The 22,520-nt window shown below is 59.7% G+C and overlaps 1 protein-coding gene across 8 annotated transcripts in view; it reads left to right on the top strand.

Moving 5' to 3' along the window:
- The first annotated feature begins 442 nt into the window (after positions 1–442).
- Positions 443–22,520, top strand: part of SEMA3F (semaphorin 3F) — a 28,729-nt gene continuing 6,651 nt past the window's right edge. For 2 of the 8 annotated variants that reach the window (XM_082414151.1, XM_082414153.1), the window contains exons 1-7: positions 444–965; positions 4,977–5,134; positions 18,573–18,733; positions 18,829–18,891; positions 19,014–19,133; positions 19,820–19,912; positions 21,477–21,570. In XM_082414151.1, the coding sequence (XP_082270277.1) occupies positions 5,023–5,134; positions 18,573–18,733; positions 18,829–18,891; positions 19,014–19,133; positions 19,820–19,912; positions 21,477–21,570 (643 nt within the window). In that variant the 5' untranslated portion in view covers positions 444–965; positions 4,977–5,022. Of the gene's footprint in view, positions 966–2,466; positions 2,611–4,976; positions 5,135–14,922; positions 15,790–18,572; positions 18,734–18,828; positions 18,892–19,013; positions 19,134–19,819; positions 19,913–21,476; positions 21,571–22,520 lie in introns of those variants that run through there. The other 6 variants (XM_082414147.1, XM_082414149.1, XM_082414148.1 and 3 more) reach the window with 6 other exon arrangements.

Here is a 22,520-nt window from a genome sequence, read left to right on the forward strand (position 1 = left end):
TGAGCGGCCCGGGCAGTCCCGGGCCCTGAGCTGCGGGTCTCACGCCGGGCCAGGCGTAGCGGGCAGCGAGTGGGAAGGAGGGACACGGCAGGGGGTGTGCAGGTGAGCGCAGGCTCGTTGCTCCCGGGCGCGCCTGCCCTTCCCGCCAGGGAGTTGAGTGCCCGGGTAAACACCAGGCGCGGTGTGCGCGGTGTATCCACGGAGAGACAAAGCCAGGGCGGGGCGGGGGCCCTGCCTGCGAAGCCAGGGCGGGGGTGCCGGGCGCAGATTAGCCTCCCTGGGCGCAGGCTGCCCCACCGCCTGGGAGCACCGAGCCCAGCCCGTGGACAGGTGGAGAGGAGGCGGGACGGCGGCCGGGCGGGTCCCGCCCTGGGGGTGGGGCCGGGCGGGGCGGGGCCGCGCTATGCAAATGTCGCCCACGGGCGGCCAATTGCCGGCGCTCCCCGCGCGGTTCCGAGCGCCCCGTCCCGCCGGCGGCCGCGAGACCAGAGCAAGCGAGCGAGCAAGCGAACGGCCGCGGTCCGGTGAGCCCCGAGCGCAGCCCAGCGCGGCCGGCCGGCCCCAGTCCAGAGACCAGGCGAGCACAGCGCCACCGAGCCAAGCCGAGCGCAGCTCCCCGAAGCCCAGCGCGCGCCGTCGCCCGCGCCCCGCTCCGGGGAATGCGCCCTCGGCGCGCCGGCCAGGGGGCGCCAGCAGCCCACCCGGGGGGAGGCGGCCCCGAGCGCCCCTGAGCCTTCCCATGGCCCGGGATGGGGCCCGGGGCCTCGACTGCTGACGCGCCCGAAGCCCGCAGAACCCGTTAAGCCGGGGCCGCGGCCCCGACCCGAGCTCAGGCACAGCGGCGAGAGGGCGCGGGCAGGGCCATGGCCCCGGGGGGCCGCTAGCGCGGACCGGCTCAACCGGGAGCCGCTCTGCTGCCGCCGCCGCCGCTGCTCGGGAGCCCAGGCCCCGCCGCCGTGGAAGAGGTGAGTGCGGCGGGAACCGGGAGGGAGCGGTCAGGCAGCCGGGCCACCCCGCGATCCCTCTGGGACCCGCGGCACTGCAACTCTGCGGAAGTGTCCGGGGCTTGGGGCTCAGAGAGTCAGGGGGCTTCCCGCGGACGCAGGGTTGACCAGACTGGAGTGGGTGCCTATACCTGGCCGGACTGCCCCGACCCTCAGCATCGAAGCGATGTGGAGATGTGGAGGATGTGGCCTGCGGGGTCACCAGTGTGCAAAGCAACTTTTTCTGCGAAAGGTTCTGGGTGGGTGGGTGGGTGCTCCCATACACCTCCACCACCTTGTTCCTGGAGCGGGAGGCCTCATGCCCCTTCTCCTGGCTGAGCTCTCCCACTAACGCCTCAGGCAGCGTTCTTCCCCAGTAGGTACGTCTGCCCTGCCTCAGTGTCCGGATCTGGGGATCGTCTGCTGGAAGGGAAGCGCTATACTGGCAGCCCCCACGTGGAGGGTCTCCAAGATCAGCAGGGCAGGACTGCCAGCCCCAAGGCTTTTCTCCCAGCTCTGTGCCAGCCCCCTGACCCCCGCTACTAGTTTGGGTTTGCTTTCCAGCAGGGAGTCTTGCTTGGATTAGGGGCCCTGCTGTATGTGGGGAGTAAGTGAGCTGGGAGAGCCTGCAGTCAAGCCCCCCATCTGGGCAGGCTGGAGCCCCAGTGGTGAAGTGGGCAGGGGACACTAGGAGCTAGGTGGACTTGCTTAGAGCAGGTGGGACCAGAGAGTGTCAAGGTGGCCCAGGAATGAGGCAGGACTGGCAGGAGGGTTCAGCTGGAGGTAGGGCTGGAGGCCTGGCTGGATAAATAACTTCTAATTCTTGAGATAACTGTGTTGTGAACACTAGCCCATGAACACCTGGGGGAGTGGGGGGGGAACTGAAGGCACCGATGTGTCCGCTCTGGAGGTTGGGGGTTCCTGTCCTCCTGAATTCATCCAGATTGTCTCCCAGAAGCCCCTGTCCTAGTTGGAGATACAGGGAAACTGCACCCAGAGGTTGGTAGGCTCATTCCAGTCCAGGGAGTTGGATGGAGCTGGAGCCTTTTCCCAGGCTGCATAGGGAGTGTGCCTGGACCCTTGGGGTAAGGTGTCCTGGAAGGTGAGGACACTGGGCACGCCTACCCCTGCTGCTGCCCCTCAGTTCTGAAGGAGCCAGGCCCAGAAGTGCAGGGGGCTGGGGAGAGAAGGCCAGGAACCCAGCCTCAGCCCCCTGCCGCTCCAGGAATACCTTGAGGGGGAAGATGGAGCCAAGCCCAGGTGACCTTGACTGGGAAACCCTGGCCATGAAAGGGGGGGGGTTTCAATCCTAGCTATGCTGGTGTGTCTCTGCTTCCTGGTCCATAGGGTGTTGGGGGAGGGGGAAGCCAAGGAGTCAGGAAGGAGCTCTGGCCTGCTGGGGGGTAGTATGAGAGCAGCTAGGTGGGGGATGGGGTGCTGTTAATAATTTCTTCACCATGTTCCCCCGCAGCCCTTGCTCCTGCCTCCCTTCCATCCAGGCAGTTCTCAGCTTGGAGGAGCCAACGTTCCTTCCCTGAGGCAGGCTGTCCCCCACAACCCCCCCAAGCCTGAGAAGTCTGGATCAGTCTGGACAATTCGACCTCCTAGCCCCCTGCCCCGCCCCCAGGTGCCTCCAGACCCCCTCGTCTGGCCGCCCCTTCCCTGCACCCCTTGCCAGCCCCAGCTCCTCGGTTCTTTGTTCGAACGTCTCTCCTCCGTCCCTCCCTCTCTCCTCCCTCTCTCCTCCTCCCTCCCGCCTGCCTCCCTCCCTTGCTCCCTCCCGCCAGCCTTCTTTCCTTCCTTCTCTGCTCTCCTCCTGGTGGGCTCCCAGGTGGCGGTGGCTGTTCCTTCTCTGTCCACCCACCTGGGCTGGGCCAGACTGGGGGCTTCTCTGGGGCTGGGGCTGAGTGGAATGCATCTAGGGGCTGGCAGAGGGGAAGCAACTGTGGAAATGCCCTCCCCTTTCCTCTCTCTGTTCTTCTCTTCCTCTTTTTCCTTCCCTGTCCTTCTCCCCTCCATCCCCCAGGCTGCCAAGGAGGGAGCCTAGACTTGGACCTGAGGCCCCAACAGATTTGAACATCCCCCATTCACGCTTTTAAAGGGCCAAAGCATTGTGGGAGGTCCCTGTAGGGGCCCAGTGGAGCAAAGCCCTCCACGTTTCTGGACACCCTGGGGGACTCCAACACTGTCCTTGGTAACCCTGACCTTGTCACCATGAAAATGGCTGTAGGAGAAATGAGGTCACAGGGAGGACGGGAGGCGAGTCACCCTGAGCCCCCTGATACATAGGATCAAATCTCTCTAAGGGACCCAGCCTGCATCTTGTCCTCCCCAAGCCAGGACAGTGTCTCCCAGCTTCCTTGAGCCCCACCCCACTAGCAGGTCAAGTTCTTGAACAAACATATGCTTGTAAGGACGAGTGCGGGCATGTAAGTGTGGACGTGTGTATATCCACAACTGTTAGTGGGGGCCTCTCAGGTGCACCCCAGGGTGCTGGTAGCTGCACAGCCCTTTCTCCCACCTGCCTGCCTCATCAGGGCCTGCCATTCAGTCAGCACCAGCTTTGTGCCCCAGCAGACTGGGGGAAGGGCTGGTTCTGATTCTCCCCTCCCTCCTTCAGCCATCCTCCCTAGGAGGGAGCACCTGTGATGGGGGATTTTGAAGGAACATGAGAGGTGTGTCAGGCACTCAGGAGAGGGTTTTCCCACAGAGGGCACCACATGGGGAATGGGTCAGTCAGCCTGAAGCTGCACTTCCTGTCTGAGGAACCACCAGTGGTTTGCTTGGCAGGAGAGGCAAGGTCTCGGGGCAGGTGGGCTAGGGAGGGCATCAGGGTCTGTCGAGTGGGGCTGGACAGTCAGATGTGGAGCCTGGGCCTTGCCTCAGTTTGTGTTAGCCAGTGCAGGGGATTAACAGGCCACGATACCTCTTACACCCCACCCCCACCTCAGGGTCCTAGAAGTGGGCCTGGGGTCCTGTCTCCCATGGGAGAAGGAAGTAGGCCAGACAGATCTGGGGGGTGGGGCTCACATTGTCATTCTTGGTGCCCCCACCCCCAGTGCATCTGGGTGGGGTGGGGAGCGGTTGGGAAGTTGGCACTGGTTTTCGCCTGGAGGGAGCAATATGTTCAGACAACTGGTGCTGGGCTGCGTTTACCCAACAGCCAGTCTGCCTGGGGAGACAATATTTGAAAAACATTGTATGGAAACTTGGGCCTGCTTGGGATATGGGAGTTCTGCAGGGGATACTGAGGCTGGCTCAGACCCTGCCCCAGGCCTGCTGGCCGTCCTCACTCCCCTTCTTTGCCCTCTGTAGGCAGAGCTGGAAATTTTCCTGGCAGGAAGTCCTTCTGTATGTCTGACCTGGATCCCTCCTGCTGTGATTTCAGTAAAAGTAGACCCTACTGTTCTTTGCCTCTCCTTTTCTGGCTGCTGTCTCTCTCTCACTCTAGGCCATCTATGTGTGTCTCACTCATCCTCCACTCCCTCATGCTCCCAACCCCAATAATCAGGTTCAGATTTCCCTATACTAGAAGGAGAGATTTGGCTGGAGCCAGCAGGACTGGACCCATCTCTTCCCTCATTCCTTGAAGTGGGAGAGGGAAGGAACAGCCCATTTGGTTGGGGGTGGATGCAGGGGAACTAGAGAGGGCTGTAAGATCACCTGCTTGAGCTGAGCGCTGTGAATGGAAGTCAGGAAGCTGTGATGCGGGGAGGGTTTGAGTCTCCCATGGCCCCTATTAGTCCTGGTGACCCTAGGCTGCACTCAGTGGCTTGGTCTTCAGACCCATTGTTAGGGACGAGAAAGAATATGAGGTTTTCACACTGAGGCATTCATGGCCCCAGTCTGAGGGTGTGAGTAAGGAGACACCCATCGCCCTATTTATTCAGATAGGGAAACTGAGGCACCTTGGGCAGAATTACACAGGGAAATGTTGGTAGGGTAGGGTACCCCACTCTGCCTCACACATTGCAATCTTGCTCCCCCTCCCAGGTGTCTAGCTGGCTGCCTGATTCCTGGGCCCTAGGCCCCTCCCACAATGCCTGTCGCTGGCCTCCTCCTCTGGGCTTCCCTACTGACTGGGGCCTGGCCAGCCACCCCAACCCAGGACTACCTCCCGGCCACGCCTCGGGTCCGGCTCTCATTTAAAGGTAAGAGGCTGCCTTGCTGTTCCCCAGCATACTCCTCTGTCCAGAGCACTTGGCCCTGTTGCACAGGAGAGAGAGGAGAGGTCAGAGCAAAAAAGGACAAATTGTGCAGCCACATGGGTCACACTGGGTGTGTTGGGGGCGACAAAGGAGGTGGTGACTTGCTGGGAAAGGCTGGAGACTGGACTACTTAGATATTTGGAGAAGGGTCCTGAGTCTGGCTGCTTCTTTTTTTTGTTTTTGTTTTTTGGCTGCATGGCATGAGGGATCTCAGTTCCCCGACCAGGGATCGAACCTGCAGTGGAAGCGTGGAGTCTCAACCACTAGACCGCCAGGGAAGTCCCCAGGCCGCTTCTAGAGCCAGAATGTGTGGCCTCTGGGTTTGGGACTGCAGAGCATCTCCCTCTGTGTGATAACTGGGGTGACAGAGGTGTCATGCCTTTCAAACTTGTGTTTGCAGAAGCCCTTCCCTGCCACTGGTCCTGCCCTGCCTGGTGAGACAATCGGGCAGACACTGAGGCCTCCGAAAGCTAGAGGAGCAGGACCTGCTCTGCTGGGCTGTGGGTGCTTGAGGAACCTTCCTATGGGTCTCCATGTGGGAGGGGTTCCCAGGAATTGGGGAGGGGGCTCTTGGCTGTGACTAGAGGCTAGGCCACCCGGTGAGTTCAGGGAGAGCACGTGCTGTCGTTACAGGCCTGAGATCCCCAGTGAGCACTTTGCTTGAAGTCACTGGAACGTTTTAATGATGAGTTGGGGTCTGCAGAATGAGATGCTAGTCCTCCAGCTCCATCACCTTTGCAGTTAACCCACTAGGCAGGTGAACATGTGTGCCACACATACTATCCAGGTGTACCGATGGCTCACTCACTAGCCACCTCCTCGAAGGTGTGCATGATCCAAGAGTCTACCCTCGGCCTGGGATAAGGGACAGCAGCCATGCTTGGGGGACCTGGGGTCACTGCTGAGTTCTCAGCCTTGGCCCTCCTCTGGCCCAGGGTCACTTGGTCCAGGTGCCTGCCCTGGGTGGGGCCGACTCAGCCCTGGCTGACCAGATTCCCGGGTGCACTTATAAGGGTGAAAGGCTGAGCCAACCTTTCCTTCCTCAGGCTTGGCTGAGGCCCAGCCCCCACCTCACCATGTTCCCATGTCCCCCAGCAGAGCCCCTCTCCTGGCCCCATATTACCCGTGCAACTTGATGGGGGAGTGGGGAGTGAATTTCTGAGGATGTGCCTGGAAGGAGTCCTGCACAGGGCCTGAGAAATGGGCAGAAGAGTTGATTGGTTTGGGTTGTAAAAAACAACTCCTCTCCTAGGCCTAAGAAGGTGAGATACTTATTCTGCTGATATCTCTACCCTTTCCTGGTGGAAATCCTCGGAGCTGATTAATAAATATTGAAGGGGCCTGGTCCCTCTCTCACCCCATTCCAAGCCCAGGGTGCCAGCAGGGAGAATAGAGCATCCCCTCCCCCCACAGGGGCAGGGAGGGTGACTTGGTTTCCGTACCCCTGGGATCTTGGAACCAAGGCATCCACTCTGGGTATCACTTTTGTCATCACCCTGGAGACCCATGAGAGGAAGCAGGAGAAACAAGATATTGGGAGGGTCTCTGTACACTTCCTTTAAACCTTCTTGGACCTGCAGGGGCAAAGGGACAAAGGCTTTTGTTCCTTTTTTCCAGAGAGAGAAACCGAGGCTCATGCAAGGGCAGGGCCACGGTCAGGCAGGAGGCAGAGGAGAGGCCAGAAATAGTGCTGGTGCTCTGGTCTTGCCGACGCCTGAAGCCCACATCGGTCAGGTCGATTCCCCCTCAATTAGCTCTGAAGCTGACACCCACAGTGACTAAAAGCCCAACTCACTGGCAGCCAGCCTGTGGCGCTGACTCTTGTGGCAGCCTGGGGTGGGGCTGTAGGCTGCCTGGGGCCACCCCATCCCCAGGCCTCTGTGCTTTTGCACGGGCAGGTTTCCCTGTCCTGAAGGACCTTTCTGTTTCCTACTTGATCTCCTGTCCTACTTTTATGCTTAGCTGTCACTTAGTTTAGCAGATTCTTGAGTACCTGCCATGTGCCAGGCCCTGTGCTGAGCACTGGGGACTGTGCAGTGAACAGGATGGGGGTGCTCACAGACAAAGTGGCTGAAAAGACAATGGACACCCAGCTGGCCAGTGCCTCCTGGGAGCTCAGCACTTACTGTGCACCAGGCCCTGTGCACCCCTCTCCCCCCTCATGCTGGATGGTCTCAGGCAGCTCATGCATACGATGCGGCCCTCAGTGAGGAGTAGGCCCTCACTGATCATTTGTGGAGTGAGAATAGAGACCAACACCTACAGAACCTGGGCCCTGGCCTGGCTGTGGCCAGGGCTGGGAGGAGCTTCTTCTCCTGGATATACAAGAGGAGCACAGAGAGGGCTGCTCTTGGGAACACTGGTGGTCACTGTGGCTTAATGCCTCAGTTTCTCCATCTGTGCCTTGGATGGATATAGCAGCTGCCATACCAGGCCTCAGGGCCTCCCTCACTCTAGGCACATCCCCTCCCTTGCCTGGGTCCCGCTGCAGTTGGGAGGTGCTAGTTCCGGCCTAGTCGGGCCAGACCCTCTAAGCCGGAGGTTCTGGTATGAGGGGCCACGCTGCCCAGGGCAGATAAAGGAACAAAGGCAGGAACTGGGCCAGGCTTGGGCTTGCTGCCTGCCCATCCGCCTGGGCACCCCAGCCAGGCCTAAAGCTGAGAGAGGGTATAAGGGAGAAGGGGCCCAGGGTTCAGTCAGAGTGGGGAGACTCCTATGGCCCATCTCCTGAGCTTCCATCAGCAGCACAGCCAAGGTCATGCAGAAATGAGGGGTCAAGTGAGGAAGATTTTCAGGAGCAGGAGAGGTATTCTTTGAGAGCTCATGGATGCTTAGAACTAGAGAGCCTGGGCAGCAGGACCCTCTTTTCACCACCTATCCTTGCCTGGGCCTGGAGTCCCCTTAACCCCAGAGTCACTGGCCAAGTCTGGGAGAAAAAAAACTCTCCCTTCCCCCACCCTGAGATGGTCCAAGCCCTGGGGTACCACCTCCCACTGCAGAGGGAGGTGTGAGGGCCCTGCCAGGTCCTTTGTTTAGCTTGGGGAATGTTTACTTTTTCTCAGGAAGCCACCCCCACAATACACTGCTGCTGCCTGGGCTGGCTTTGGCCAGGACTTGAGGCCAAGAGGTGTTTGGAGGGGGAAAGTGATCTTGTGATGACATGAGGTGGCTGGGCTACTGGGGAAACTGAGGCCAGAGTAAGGAGATGGAATGGAAGGTCACCTTGCCAGGGGAGGTCAGGAAAGATGAAAATAATAGAAATAACAATAGGTACCCATGATGATAACCAAGTGGTAGTCCCTCCAAGGCCTGGGGAAGGGGACTCCCTGGGTATCCTGTGAGGAATCAGACCCAGAGGCTTTCCCGGGTCACTCAGGAGCAGGACTAAGATGGAGCCTGGCTCTGCCTGATGTCTGAACCTGTCCCAGGACTGGGGGTGGAGGGCAGGCTGGGAATGCAGGCACAGCCCTCTCCCATGGGCTCGGGCTCGGGCTCAGGCTTGGGCTCGGGCTCGGGCTCGGGCTCGAGCTCGAGCTCCAGGACCCTGCAGTGCCGGCTTTAGCCTGCCCAGCCTCACTTCCCAAGGAAAGGGCTGGGTTCGCACTGGTCAGGCTTCTTGTGCTCTGTACCACTGGAGAAACAGCACTTGGGTTTGCTTATTTCCTATGAATACAGTTGTCCATCACCCCAGCCCCTCCACTGATCAGAGTCCTCTAGGAAGCTCTCTCCCTTCGGAGAAGGAAAACCAGGGCCCAGGAGAGGAAAGGGCTTCTATGACCAGAGCAGCCCTGGGGTTCAACCTTCTCAAGAGTCTGGGTGTATCTGGCTTGCTCTTTGGGAAGGACGTTTTGCGGGTGGAGGGTGAACGGGTTGGTGCTGGTCACTGCCCACCAGCCCTCCTCAGCCCAGCTCCTGAGCCTCTGGGACTATTAGGCCCATAACAGTGCCACCACTTACATCGTTTGTGTGTGGCATTCGAGAACCAAAGTCGCCAGGTCTCCTTATTAGGAAATGAGGAGATTGGAGGTTAGGAAGGGTCACAGTCCATTTACTTAGCTGGCCTGACTGCACAGTGTGAGGGGCGGGGCTGGGGAGCTTAAGGACCCTCCCTTGCCCGCCAGGGGGGCTCCCTGGCCAGCCAAACAGGCTTGGAGCTTCAGATTGCAAGGGACAGGTGAGAAGGCCCAGGAGCTTGGAGGCCAGGGGTGGTACCAGGGAGCTGGGTAGGTGGCTTTGACAGCTACAGGGGGACTTGGAGCTAGCAAACTGGGGAGGCGTGGGTATTCCAGGATGAGCCTGATGAGGGAGGAAGGAAGACCCAAAGCATGAACTTGAGCTGAGATCCCTGCGTTTGGGATCTCAGTTTTCCTGGAAATGGGAGCCGCCTCACTCCTGAGAGGGGACTTGGAAATGGCCGCTTTGGGAGTTGGGAGGTCCTGGGTGCTGGTTGGCTGCCCCTCAGCGGGCCGGGGATCAGCCCTCGGAGAGAGCCGGGCAGGTCCTTGTGCTTGCCGAGAGCCTGCCTGAGGCCCAGCCTGGGTCAGCCAGGCCAGGACCTGAGGCTCTCAGCTGTGGTCCTTCCAGGTCCAGCCAAGCTTCAGATGGGACCGCCACTGGCTGGGCCTCCGCAGCACAGGCCTTGTCTCTGGTTCCCTGGCACGACGCCCACCCCTCCCTCCCTGGCTCCAGCTTCCCTTGGCACGGAGTGAGGAGCTGGTGCATGCTCAAGGAGTAAATCATGTTCCTTGGCAGCCCCCACTGCTTCGTAATCGTAAAGAATTTAAAGAGAAACCACCAAGATAAAAATCTCATCCTGGCCCATAAAGGCATCTTTCACCCTGTGGCTTGGGAGGTGGCAGCCTCAGAGTGGGCTCCTGGCTGTCTGCACCTGTGTGTGTGCACCTCCAACCCTGTGACCTCTCCAGAGGTGGTGTGGAGCCCAGAGGGTGTCTTCAGAGCCGTGGGTACTTGGCCTCTGACGCCTGGGAGACCTCCAGCTCCTCCCCCAGGGCAGGCAGTGGGACACTTAATTTGGTAGAATGAAGAGGTGGTGCTGTGGTGGTTGAGAGAGCTGGCCCTGAAGGCAGGCAAACCTCTATCCTACCTTGTCAGCTGTGTGATCTTAGACAAGCAGCTTAGGCTCTCCCACCCACGGTTTCTCCATGTAAGGTAGGGATGGCAGTGGCCCCATGGAAGCAGCATCCTGAGGTCTCAAGCTGCCTAGCTTGCATCCTGGCCATGGGTAGACCTTGCGTAGTGAAGTACCTCTGTGTCCTTGCTGCCTCATCTGTAAAATGGGGACAAAAATGGTGTTGACTTCATTGTGTTTTGTGCATTAACTTTTTGTGAATACAGTTATGGCTCTGGCGAAGCAAGTCTCAGAAACTAAGAGCTACTCTGAGGGTGGCAGACACCCTCAGAGGGCTGAGGGCTGATCCTGGGGGTGCCCAAGGAGTCCGCACTGCCTTACCTCTCCCTCTAGATTTCTAACCTTTGGTAAAGCAGGTGGTGTTTGGAAAGGACTGCAAGAGGGACCCTGAGCCCTGTGGGTAGAGTGGGGTCAGGAGGAGGAGGATTCCTACCATGGGCATCTGGACAGGATTTGTGGAGGAGGCTACATCACAAACAGGGGAAGGCAGATTTCGGGAGCGGGAAGAGCAGGAGCGGAGGCGGGGTGTGTGGGGTGCAGCAACTGGGGAAAGGGCAAGATGCTACATGGAGTCTTGCTCCTGGTGCTAGGATATAGAGTTTGCACTTTCTCCGTGTTGTTTTTGAGCTCTTTTTTTCATGGCAGAGGTACCAAATACATACTGGGAAAAAGATAATGCATTTGGGGAAGGGATGCCATGGAGGGGGCTCTCCTGGAGATGAGTGTCCCAGTCTGGTTGGGGCCCACGATCAGCTTTAGTGACACAGCCCGCAACCCACCCCCACCCACCACCCGGCCCTGCACTGTTCTAGCTCCTACAGCTTGTGCTAGGGGTGACCAGACCTGGGTTGTCACTTGGGCATCTACGCAACTGGCCCGAGAGTATGTTTTCTTGGCCTGACCTGGCACTGTCCTGGGAATCTGAGCCCTGCCTCAAGGGAGCCCTTGGAGCTTTGGAGAAGCAGAGAAGATTCCTGCTGCATTTTTCTTAGAAATAGCAAGAGGGCCTTTGCCAGAGGCCTGGATGCCAGAAGGCTCCGATCTGAATCCAAAGCCCAGCTCACGTGGGTGCCTGAGCTTGGCAGGCCTGCAGGCCCCCGCCCCCCAGGCTGCTGAGCAGCCCCTGGGAGAGGGTGGAGGCCTCCTGGGGTTGCTTACTGATCCTGACCCGGCAAAGAATGGGGTCTGGGTGGTGGCTGCTGGCCTAGGTTCCAGGAGGCCAGCCAGTGGCGGAGGGAGGCTCAGCTAGGCTGACCTGTGGCATTCTCACTGGGGCTGCTGGCAAGTATTGCCTATCTGCTATATCTCTGCAGGGCAGGGACAACCCCGAAGCAGCAGGCCCCTCCAGGGACCAGGAGGCCTTTGGGGCGTGAGGCCTCGGCTCCACCCCCCTTCCCCCAGTCTTCTTCCTTCCTTCCTTCCCCTGATCCCCCCTTGTCTGCATCTCCTCCCATCACTACCATGACCCCTCCGTGGCTTCCTACCTGGACATGCTCTTTCCTCTAAGGTCTCTGCACCCAGCCAAGAGCCTTGTTTCTTCCCATTTAGGGCTCAGTGCTGATGCCCTCATTTGCTTCCAGGGGCAGAGTACACTGTGTGGACCTGCTGGTCCACCAGCCTGGGTGGCTCCTGTCGGTCCTGCACTACAACTGCAGAGCAACAGCTAGAATGTGGGGGCCTCCTGGGCTCCTGCAGCACCTGAGGTGGAATGGGTGGAACTCCAGGCTCCTCTGCTCAAGGCTGCTCACGCTGTCATTTTGCTTAGCACCCTCCAGTCCTAGCACCAGGCCTGTGTGGAGTACTCGCTGCCTTTCTGGACTGGCGACCAGCTAAGTCATGCCTGGAGTCCTGAGACAGCCTCACCACATCCCTCAAGGCTGACCCTGAGCACACATCTGTCTGTGCGGTGCCTCAGTTTCCCCATCTGAATATTGGGGGGGAGCGCGAAGACTGTCTGGGACATCCTGGGAATCTCTGGGTAGGTGATGTGAAGGGGCTGCAGGGACCCCAGGAGTCTGAGGAGGGCAGAGATGGGGGCTGGGCCCAGGGCAGGGGGAGGGTCTTGACACCCACCAGCCTGTTGGTCCCATCCTGGCCTGTCCGTCTGGTTGATTTATCAGAGTAAATGAGCCATGGAGAGTTTGTTGTCTTTTGCAGTCACAGGGAGGAGGAGGTGGTGGAGGAAGGAGTGAGGAGTTTCCGGGCCAGGTCTGGAATGTGGGAGGAGGGGTGGGCCCCCGAGGCCTGCCTGTGGAACTGGAGGCTCTGATCCACTCTGCCCACCTGAGAAATGGATTGGTACCACCCTCCCCTCAGGACCAGCCCCTCTTCCCACCCCCTTCCCACTTCTTGGGGCACATTCCAGTGTGAGCTGCTTGCCTGGCCCAGGCCCCCTCCTCCCACCCCAGGCTCAGGGACTGCCTTGCCCCTTCAAACCAGCCTCCTTGACCACACTGTGTCTTTTCCAAGCTGGGCAAGAGCTCTGAACTTTGCCTGGCCTGCAGATGCCCAAAGGTGTCCTCCTAGGCAGCCGTGCACGCCATTCGGGTCCAGGTAGGACATCCTGACCCCCTGAGCCACCAGCCCAGACCTAGAACAGTCAGGCCCCATGTGGTCCTGGGGGTGGGCAGGGATCAATGGAGGCACCGAGGCTGGAGGGCTCCCTACCTGCTGGGACACAATGGTCGAAAGTCACTGGACATCCTTAGTGGGGAGAGGTGTAGAACCTTTGCTGTCCACCAGGTGTGTGTGCCAGGGAGTGACTCTGCTGCCCCTTCCCACCTGGCTTTTTCCCGGGTCAGGATGAGCTGTGCCCCCAGCCTGTCTTCTCCTGGGCGGAGCAGGTGGGCGCTGGGGCGGAACGGGCGTGGGAACAGCATGCCTAGGCCTGCCGGTCCCAGGCCCCAGGCCCCAACCCCCAACCTCCAACCCCCAACCCCCAGCCCTTAGCCCCCAAAATGGGAGGGAAGCCTGCAGCAGAGCTTAGCCCAGCTGGGCTGCTCCAGCTCGGCTCCAGCTTGGTGTTTACTGAACAGCTGCGATGTTTACAGTAGCCCTTAAGAAGGGGCCCCTTGTTCCAGAGGATTTCCCATCTTGCGGGTCCCACTGGGGGCTCTTCTGACCTCACCACCTCCCCGCACCCCTGGGATAGGCATGTCAGGGTGGCAGGGACTACAACCATCTCCACCCTCTCCAGCGCTGGGCCAGTGTCTTGGCACCTGCCCCTCCACCATTCACTCTCTGGCCTTGGGTCCCTCTCCCCTGGAGGAGCTGACATTCCCAGGAAGTGGCAGCTCTAAGTGATGAAATACGGTAACTGGGTCCCCAGTTCAGACTTTTAAATTAAATTCAATCAGAGCCGTTATTGAATATAAACACGTGGAGTCATTTACATGTTAATTATGTTGAATGGACTATGAGGCCATAATTAGTTGCTAATTGGGTGAGAGCGGCTGTAATTGGCTTTTTTGGCACTGACCTGGCTCACCTGCCTAGGGGGAAGAGGGGCGAGTATGGATGGCTCCTAGGGAGGCTTCTGGGTCTCCAATCTGGACAGCCTGATCCAGAGATGGGATTGAAGAGGACAGATTTTGAGGGGCTTGGGGCCAGAGGAAACTGAAGCCTACCCCCCAGGGAGGAGGCAGCTTAAACCCCAGGCAAAACCCTGGGTCTGGCTTCTAGGGGTTCCCATCTAGAACATCCCTAGGGGTGTGGTGGGAGGTGGGACTGGGAGAGCCAGCCCCTGAATCAAAGGTGACAGCCTCTCCTGCCCAGCCCCATGTGGGACCTGGACCTGAACAAATGGTAAATGCCTAGGAGAGGGTCCATGGGAGCACAAGGCAGATGTCACCCTGGTATGTCAAGGCAGATGCTGGGGCCCTGGATTGGCCTGGCCAGGGTTGGAGTCTTGGCATTGAGGTATGAGTGAGGTGGGTGTGCTGAGCAGGGAGAAAGGTGCATGCAAAGGCTTTAGGGAGGCCCTGCCCCCAGCTCGCCTGGCTGGGGCTCCAGGGTTGCAAGGCTGTGGCCAGGGGCTGAGGCCTTCCGGCTGGCCGCTCATTAAAAGAGGATTAGGCCGGGAGCCAGTGGGTCAGCCCTGCCCCTGGGCCTTCCTCTGGGGCCCCTCACAGCTTGAGGGAGTGGTAAAGGGGCTGGGGGCCAACCCTCCCTAGAGCCCACGGGGGTGTCCAGGAGGGACCCTGCCATTCCTGCTGCTGCCACTGCTACCATCTCCTTATCCACCTCAGTTTCCCTCCTCAGAAGGGCAGGGGGATAAAGTACTGACCAGAGACCCTGGCCAGCACCCCCACCCTTCACCCCCAGCCTCATTTCTCTTCATCTTAGGGATTAAGGCTGGACCAGCCCACATGAAGTCAGAGGTCAGGGCTGAGCTGCCGGGACCTGTCTATCACCTCCCAGTACCCAAGCACAGCCCAGAGAGGTGACACTGTCAGTCAGGGCCTGCTGCTTTGTAGGGCTGTAACCAAGGGGGCGGGGTACCCATCTCTGATCCAAGACCCCCCTTTTGCAGCAGCCCCTGCCTCACTGGCAACAGACCTGGTGTCCTAGAGACGGGCAGCAGGGGTCGGGGGCCGCCCACTCGGGGTCTTCGGGTGAGGGCTGCAGACACGCCTCCTCAGTGCTGTCCTCGCCCACCACCTCCTTTAAAGTAAGGCATCATCAGCTGCTTCCCAGAGAGGAGGAAACAGAGACCCCCAGGATTAAGCCTCCTATACACTGAGAAAATTCCTGCCTCTGGACTTTTGCCAGGCCGTTCTGGGCCAGGACCCCAAGTGTCTAATGGCCATGGGAGAGTGCTAGAGGCTGGAAACGACTGCGGAAATGAGGTGTCTGATGCCAGAAAAGGCTCTTCCTTCCCCATGACGGGAAAAGCCTTCCCGGATGTCACCCCACCCAACCTGTGCCCAGCCTGGATGAGGGCATGGGGGTGGGGAGCTCTTCCCTGGAGCATCACTCAGGCACACCACCCTCCCTCCCCAAGGTCAAAGCTTATACAAACTTGAATCCCTGACACCCACAGAGCCTTTGGTTGTGCCCCAGCCCCTCCCTCTGTATTGTCCTGGGGGTGGGGGAGGGGCGACACTCCTGCTATCAGAGCTGGGCCTGGGGCAAGTGGAGCAGAGGTGGGGACTGGCCTGAGGACAGGAGCAACCTCAGTCCATGTCAGCTCCCCCACATACATCCATGCCCCCTCAGGCCCCCAGGTCCCCTTGGCCCAAGTCCCTGCTCCTCAGTGGGGCTGGGGGCCAGTAGGCTCTAGCCCTGCTGACACTGCAGGTGTCAGAGCAGGATGCCCAGGGCTACTCAACCACCATCTGCCCTGACCCGGGCTTCTTGGAGGAGTGAAGGCCCCCTGTTCCTCTACCCTGCGGCAGAGTGAGGAGGTGGGGGCAGCACACCAGTTTCACTCCTCACCCTGTGACCTAAGGTGAGCACCACTGTCCCCTGGGCCTCAGTCTTCCTGTCTGGAGCTGGGGATGCAGGGCTGTCATGGGGACCCTTATTTTAATTCTTTACTACAATCTGGCATGGGGGAAATGAGTGCTCCGAGACCGCAACTGGGGTCATGAAGCCCATGCCAGAGCCAAAGATTCCTCACCCTTGCTCCCACCCATTTCCTACCCCACACAGCCTTATGGGGGCTCCCCACACCCGCCTTAGTTTCCACAGAGACCAAAACATCACATCCTGTGACAACAGAGCCATTGACGCCATATCCCGTGGCCACTGGGAGGGGTCCCGAGGGTCCTGAGTCATGTGTCCTGTCAATGGAGGACGAGTCACCTTCCGGCCCTGGCCCTCCCAACAGGCAGTCCCCACCACCAGGACTGGCTCTGCTGGCACCTGCCTCTCCTTTAGCCCAAAAGGCCATGGACCTGGGTGGGAATATCACGCTCCATGCACACTGACATGTCACTTCACTGCTCTGTGCCTTTCATCTGTAATTTGGATGTTAATGAGCACAGGGCTTTGCACATAATAGGTACTGGATGACTAAGTGAGAGGCTCCCTCCATTCCCATCTCTACCAAAGGGCACGGGCACGGAGAGTTGAGAGGGAGGATGTCAGATCAAGGCTGGTCTCCTGCTCCTCATGTAGGTCTCAGTTTCCTCATCTGCTGAATGGTGTCTCCTCTGTACTTGGGAGGGGGACTTGGACTTGGGGGTCGTGGCACTGTAGAGGGGGAGGGTCTGGATTATAGGGACCCAAGGCTAGGCAGGGATGGGAGGGTAGGCATTATGGCTGGTTGCATCCCTGGGGCTAGATATTTGGAGCTCCCCCCACCTTAGGTGCCTGCGTCTGAAGGTGCCCACTTCAGCCTCGCCTCCCATCCCCCCGTTGCCCCCCAAATGCCCCCTAGCCCAGCAGGACGGGTAAGGGCACAGTCAAGGCCATGCCCCCAGCCAGGGTATAAATAACCCCTGGCGGGCTGTCCCAGCCTGGGGGGGCTCCGCTGGCAGCCCCACTTCCTCTCTGGCCACTTCCTGGCCCTGGGTCGGGGTGGGGGGGAGTGTTTACTTTCCTGTTGTCACTATGGCTGGGTGGCCAGGCGGGGGACTCCGAGTGGCCCAACAACAGGTGCAGGACAGGTGCCCAGGGTGCCCTGCCCAGGACTTCAGAGGCACCGCCGATGAGGCTTTAGCCAGGCAGGGATCGGCCCTTTGATCCCTTGGCGTCCCTGTGTCCCAGTGGTGGGCCAAGGTCATCACCTGTATTCTCTTGCTGCCATAGTCAGAGCTGGGCAGGGCAAGGCCTTTGCCCTGCCCAGCCCTCAGATGTGGGCTCTGGGTCTGCTGTGGGACTCCCCTGGCTCCCAGCCCACCTCACACACCCATCTCAGCACATCCTGAAGCTCCCATTCAAAGCTGCTCTCAGGCACAGCCCCTCCAGCTCCATTCCCTGGTCTCCAGCACACAGCAGGGGTCAGGGTCAGCCAGGCCAGTCAGAGACAGCGGCCTTGACTAATGGGATGGGGCCACCTGCTGGTTCCACCTTCAGGCAGCATCTACGGCTCTCAGTGACCTCAGATCCCAGGGCTCAGATTCTCCCTCTCCAGGGCTCCCCCTTGATCGCCCCACCTGATGTGGGGCAGGGAGATGCGATGTGTATGTTCCCCTTGGTGGATGCGTCATCTGATGTAGGACACATATGTGCGTGTGTGTATACCTGGGCCATGTGCATGCATACATACGCTTCTGTGTGCTGCCGTCTCAGGCCTCCTGTGCTGGTGAATATTCATCACCCTCATTGCAATCTCTTCTCTCCTGCGGAGCTAAAGTTAGCTGGGGGGTGGGTGGAGGAGTGATTTGCCAAGGGGACCCCTTGGAACTCCCTCTCCCAGAGGAAGGTGACCAAGTTTCCCAGAGTCCTCTGTCATTGGCCTATCACTAGCCAAGTTTCCTCCTGTCTTTCATCCCCAGAAAGGAGGACTTTCCCCCAGCAACCTGAGGGTGAGAGGGCCAGGGCTGCCAGGCTCACGCAGAAGGGAAACTGAGGACTCAGCTGGACCCTGTCCCCAGCCCCAGGGACTCTGCAGCACTAGGGGGAGGGCCTCTTTCCTGGGAAAGACTTCCTGGATGGTTCAGAGTGGCCTGAGGATTCCACCGTCAGCAACCCTGTGGGGTCTGGGGGAAGCCCAAGGTCTGTTGGGCAGTTCGGCTCCAGCAGGGCTTTCTGGTGTCCTGGCTAACCTGCTTCAGACAAGGTGGGGACCTTGCTGTGTGCCAGCTTTGCCCTCTGTCTTGTTGGCAGCTGGGGTGAGGACAGGGCACCCTGGCCCTGTGCCAGCATTTGTGAGCTGTCCTGGATGCACCTGCCCCCCACCCCCCTGCTCATTAAGCCTTTTAGGCCCCTGTGGGAAGCTGGCCCCACCATGAGCATGGGAGCATTAACCCCCAACCTGAGCAGAGAGTCTTTGATGCCATCATGCACCCTGGCCCACGCCCGCTGCCCTTTCATTGAGACCCAGAGACTGGCTGGGCTGCCCATGAATCAGGGCCCCAGCTTTGGGTGTGGCCCCTTCCCTGCCCTGCCCACCTGTCCCACTTTCTCCTCCCAGAATGTCAGGGACTAGAGAGGGAACCAAGCAGGCCCTGGAGGGGAAGCTGGGGGTTTAAGATGACCGTGTGGTGGGGCTACCCCCTCTGTCAAAGGGGGTACGGCTGGATGGTCTCCAAGAGCCCTCACTGCTGCTCTGCCCTCTGCCCACAGAGCTTAAGGCCACAGGCACGGCCCACTTCTTCAACTTCCTGCTCAACACAACTGATTACCGAATCCTGCTCAAGGATGAGGACCATGACCGCATGTATGTGGGCAGCAAGGACTACGTGCTGTCCCTGGACCTGCATGACATCAACCGCGAGCCCCTCATTGTAAGGGCCAGCCCAGATGTGGTGGGGGGGTGAGGGACGCGCGCCCCAGGGCTGGGAGCCCTTCCATCAGGCCCTCTGACCTCCATCTCTGTCAGATCCACTGGGCAGCCTCCCCACAGCGCATTGAGGAGTGCGTGCTCTCAGGCAAGGATGGCAACGTGAGTGCAGTGGGGTCACAGGTGGGGTGGTGGGAGGTGGCGGCGGGGGACAGGGGACTCCAGGAAGGCACTGGGGCCAGGCAGGCATCTGGGCACCTCCTTGGCTTTCCCTCTGGCCCCAGGGTGAGTGCGGGAACTTCGTCAGGCTCATCCAGCCCTGGAACCGAACACACCTGTATGTGTGCGGGACCGGCGCCTACAACCCCATGTGCACCTATGTAAACCGCGGCCGCCGCGCGCAGGTAAGCCTCGCCCACCCTGGCCCTGTGCTGCCCCCACTGATAGCTACCTTCCAGGGTTCTGATGGGAGGATGGGCTTGAGCCCCAGCCCTGCCACTTCCCGGCCCTGTGACCTTGGGTGAGTGACTTCTTCCACCTCTCAGAGCCTCAGTTTCCTCTCCTGAAAATGGGGCTAATAGCTGCCTTTCTCACAGGTCGGTGTGAGGAGGAGGCAGTGAGCTAACGCTCTCAGAGCTCTTAGCACTGTGCCTGGCATGTAGTGAGCGCTTCCTCCATATGTGGACAGTGCCCCTGCAGCCAAAGCCAGAGGGCCTGGCGGGGGCCTCAGCATCAGGAGGCTGGACGCCTGGGTCAGCTTCTGCCATACGGCCTGGGGGAGAGCTGCCCCTTCCTCAGCTCTGCCCCACCCTGCCCGCTTTTGCCCTCCTCCATTTCCATGTGGGCATGTGTGTGAGCTGGTGTGACCTTGTAGGGAGTGTGTGAGAATGATTGGACCTAAGGGGCACAGGTGTGTGCAGGTGTGCCCCAGCTGTGTGTATATGTTCACACAGAGGCGCATATATGTGCTCTGGGGGCTCAGGTGCTCCCATGTGTTCCTGGCATGTGTGGTGTGAGAAGCTGGCAGCCCAAGCCCGCTCCCCCAGCCCCTGCCACCCCTGGCTCTAACCCATATTCCTCGTCTTCTCAGGCCACGCCCTGGACCCAGATGCAGGTGGTCAGAGGCCGAGGCAGCAGAGCCACTGATGATGCCCTCCACCCGACGCCCACAACCCCACGCCAGGTGGGCCTCATCCCTCCAGGCTCTTGCCAGGCAGCACTGCCTCTGAACCGAACTCATCCTGGGCCTGGCCTTCCAGCCAGGAGCCTGCACCCCAGGCCAGCCTCCCCAGGGTCTTCCGTCCACCTCTGTGCCCCCTTCCCACCCCTTCCCCTGCAGTGCCCTCAGCCTCTGAAGGCATTCCCAGTTGGACTCATGTCAGCCTCAGTGTGACAAGAAATCATGAAGCCATCAGGTGGGAAAGACAGGAGCCCTGGGGACAGCCATGCCTCCGCCCTCAGAACACGTGTGTAGACATGCGTGGGCACGCGTTGGGCACTCTCCAACCCACACCTTGCTTAGCACCCAGCGTGGGAAAATGGCACATGTGTGCAGCCTGACACATAGCTCTTAGGTGTCCCTGCCCCATGCCTTGCTTGGGGCACGGGTTAACCCCTGGGGTGGGAGGGGCAGAGCTGTGTGTCTACTAGACTTGACCCAGGACAGGGCTGAGGGGCTGGGCTGGGGCTGGGGGGCGCTGGGGCTGGGCAGGGGCGGGCAGGGGGGCAGGGGCTGCCGGTGAGTGATAGAGCAAGTGGTCACTTGAGCTCGCGTGTCTGTGGCAGGGAGTGCTGAGAAGTGGGGCCGCTCAGACTCTGCGTGTGTGTGCCCAAGGTGTGAACAGTGGGTTCCGTGTGTTGGCAGTGATGCGTGCCGAGCTGTGTGTGCAGCCCCATGTGTGCAGGAAGTCATGTGTGCAGAGTGTAACTGGAAGCAGGCCTGTGTACACCTTCCCATCACCATCCCTGCCACCTGCTGCCACCTCCTTCCTGCCTCTGTGCCTCTCTCCTCTTCCTCCCTTAACCTACTCATGAGCTCTTCCTGGTCCCAGTGCCTTCACCAGCCTTCCTCCTAGCATCTTCAGGGATGGGCTGGGAGGCATGGGGGAGGCTTTGTGAATTCCATGTGGTCTGGGCTGGACCCCTCAACTCCCGGCTCCCTGTGGAGACATGTGGAGCTGGGGGCTCTGCTGAGGGGCAGGGAAAAGGCCCTGGCCTATTAGTCTATTCTGAGGACCACAGGTAGGGCACAAAACCTGGCGACACAATAACCTCAGAGCCCTCTGGCCTGGTGGGACCTAATGGCAAAGGACAGGATCCCAGGCCCTTGGCCAGTACCCCTGCCCTTCGTGGCCCAAGACAGGCAGCCACAGCTCAAAGAGTTGTGCCTCTGTGGCCCAAGGGGGCCCCGGCCAGAGTCTTCCTGAACCAGTTGGCATGGAGGGGCTTCAGCCCCTATAAGGCCACCTGATGCCCCTCTCATGGTCCCCAAAGCAGAGTCCTCTGAGATGTGATTCCCAAGTCTTACCTGAGATCTAGACCAGGAAGCACCTCCCTGGGAACCCTCAGCACCGCCCTGCCCTGGGAGACCTGGCAAGATAGAGTTAAAACCCAATGAGATCTGGGGAGTGAAGCAGGGTGGCTTCAGGGTTTCCCTGGGGGCTCGCTCTCACCCTGGGAGCCTGATGACCCTTGCCTTTCCTGTGCGGGATGGCTTGGATGATGCTGAGCCCCTCTCTGCCTTGCAGGATTACATCTTCTACCTGGAGCCTGAGAAACTCGAGTCAGGAAAGGGCAAGTGTCCCTACGACCCCAAGCTGGACACAGCCTCAGCCCTCATCAGTGAGTGCTCCCACCCCACCCTGGTTCTAAAACCTAAAGGTGTGACCTCTGCCTCTGGAGCAGGGAGCATGGCAACAACACTTTACCCCAGGGAAGAGACCATGAAATTGCTGTGTCTGAAACCTGCCCCCCCATCACCCCCGCAATGTGGCCCCACTTGGCAAGGGGAAGGGTACAGACCAGACCCCAGTGTGCGCTGAGGGGACAGAGACTAGGTGGTATGAGCCTCCATTCCACCCCTCGAATGGGGATGTGGTGGGCTCAGGGGGCAGATTCTACCCTGATATCCACAGTGTGGTCCATGCAAAGGCCAGAACCCTCCCGGCCACGGGCTTCCTGGAAGAGAAGACAAGCGGAGTCTGTACTGAGGGTGGTATGAGGCGGTGGTCCCATAGCCTGTTCTCGGATTGTCTGGGAGGCTGGGAGAGGCCCACAAGGCAGCACCAATGGAGAGTCCTGGCCCAGAGACTAGCTAGGGGAGTTTGTTTCTGGTCTGGCCAAGTGTCTGGGAGAGTTGGGAGAATGTTCTCTGAGGAGGAGTCCTGCCTGGGACCTCAGAAGCAGCTGCTGCCCCTACCCCCAGGTTGGGCGAGCCCACTGCTGACCCAGGTCCCTGCACTCTGCCTACTTTCTGGCTGCCCAACCGAGTCTGCCTCTCAGCAGCTGCTGGGCAGTGTGCCACCTCCAAGCCTGGGAAAGGCAGAGGGTGGGCATTATCCTCTCACTCTTGGTGAGTAAGAAGGTCCTAGCCGGATGGCAGGGTCCAGACCAGGGAGTCTGATGGGGGAAGACAGGGCCTGCCCTGGGGGAGTCTAGAGGGAAGACTTGGAGTGGTGTGCTGGAGCCAGTGTGTTTGTCAAATTTTCTGTTTAAATTTTCAAGTATTCTGTGGGCCAGCTGTTAAACACAGCTATTATTAGAAAGTAAATTATATACACTTACAGTTAAAT

This window comes from Balaenoptera physalus (genome assembly GCF_965194825.1).
Source record: "Balaenoptera physalus genome assembly, chromosome: 11".
Taxonomy (NCBI): Eukaryota; Metazoa; Chordata; class Mammalia; order Artiodactyla; family Balaenopteridae; genus Balaenoptera; species Balaenoptera physalus.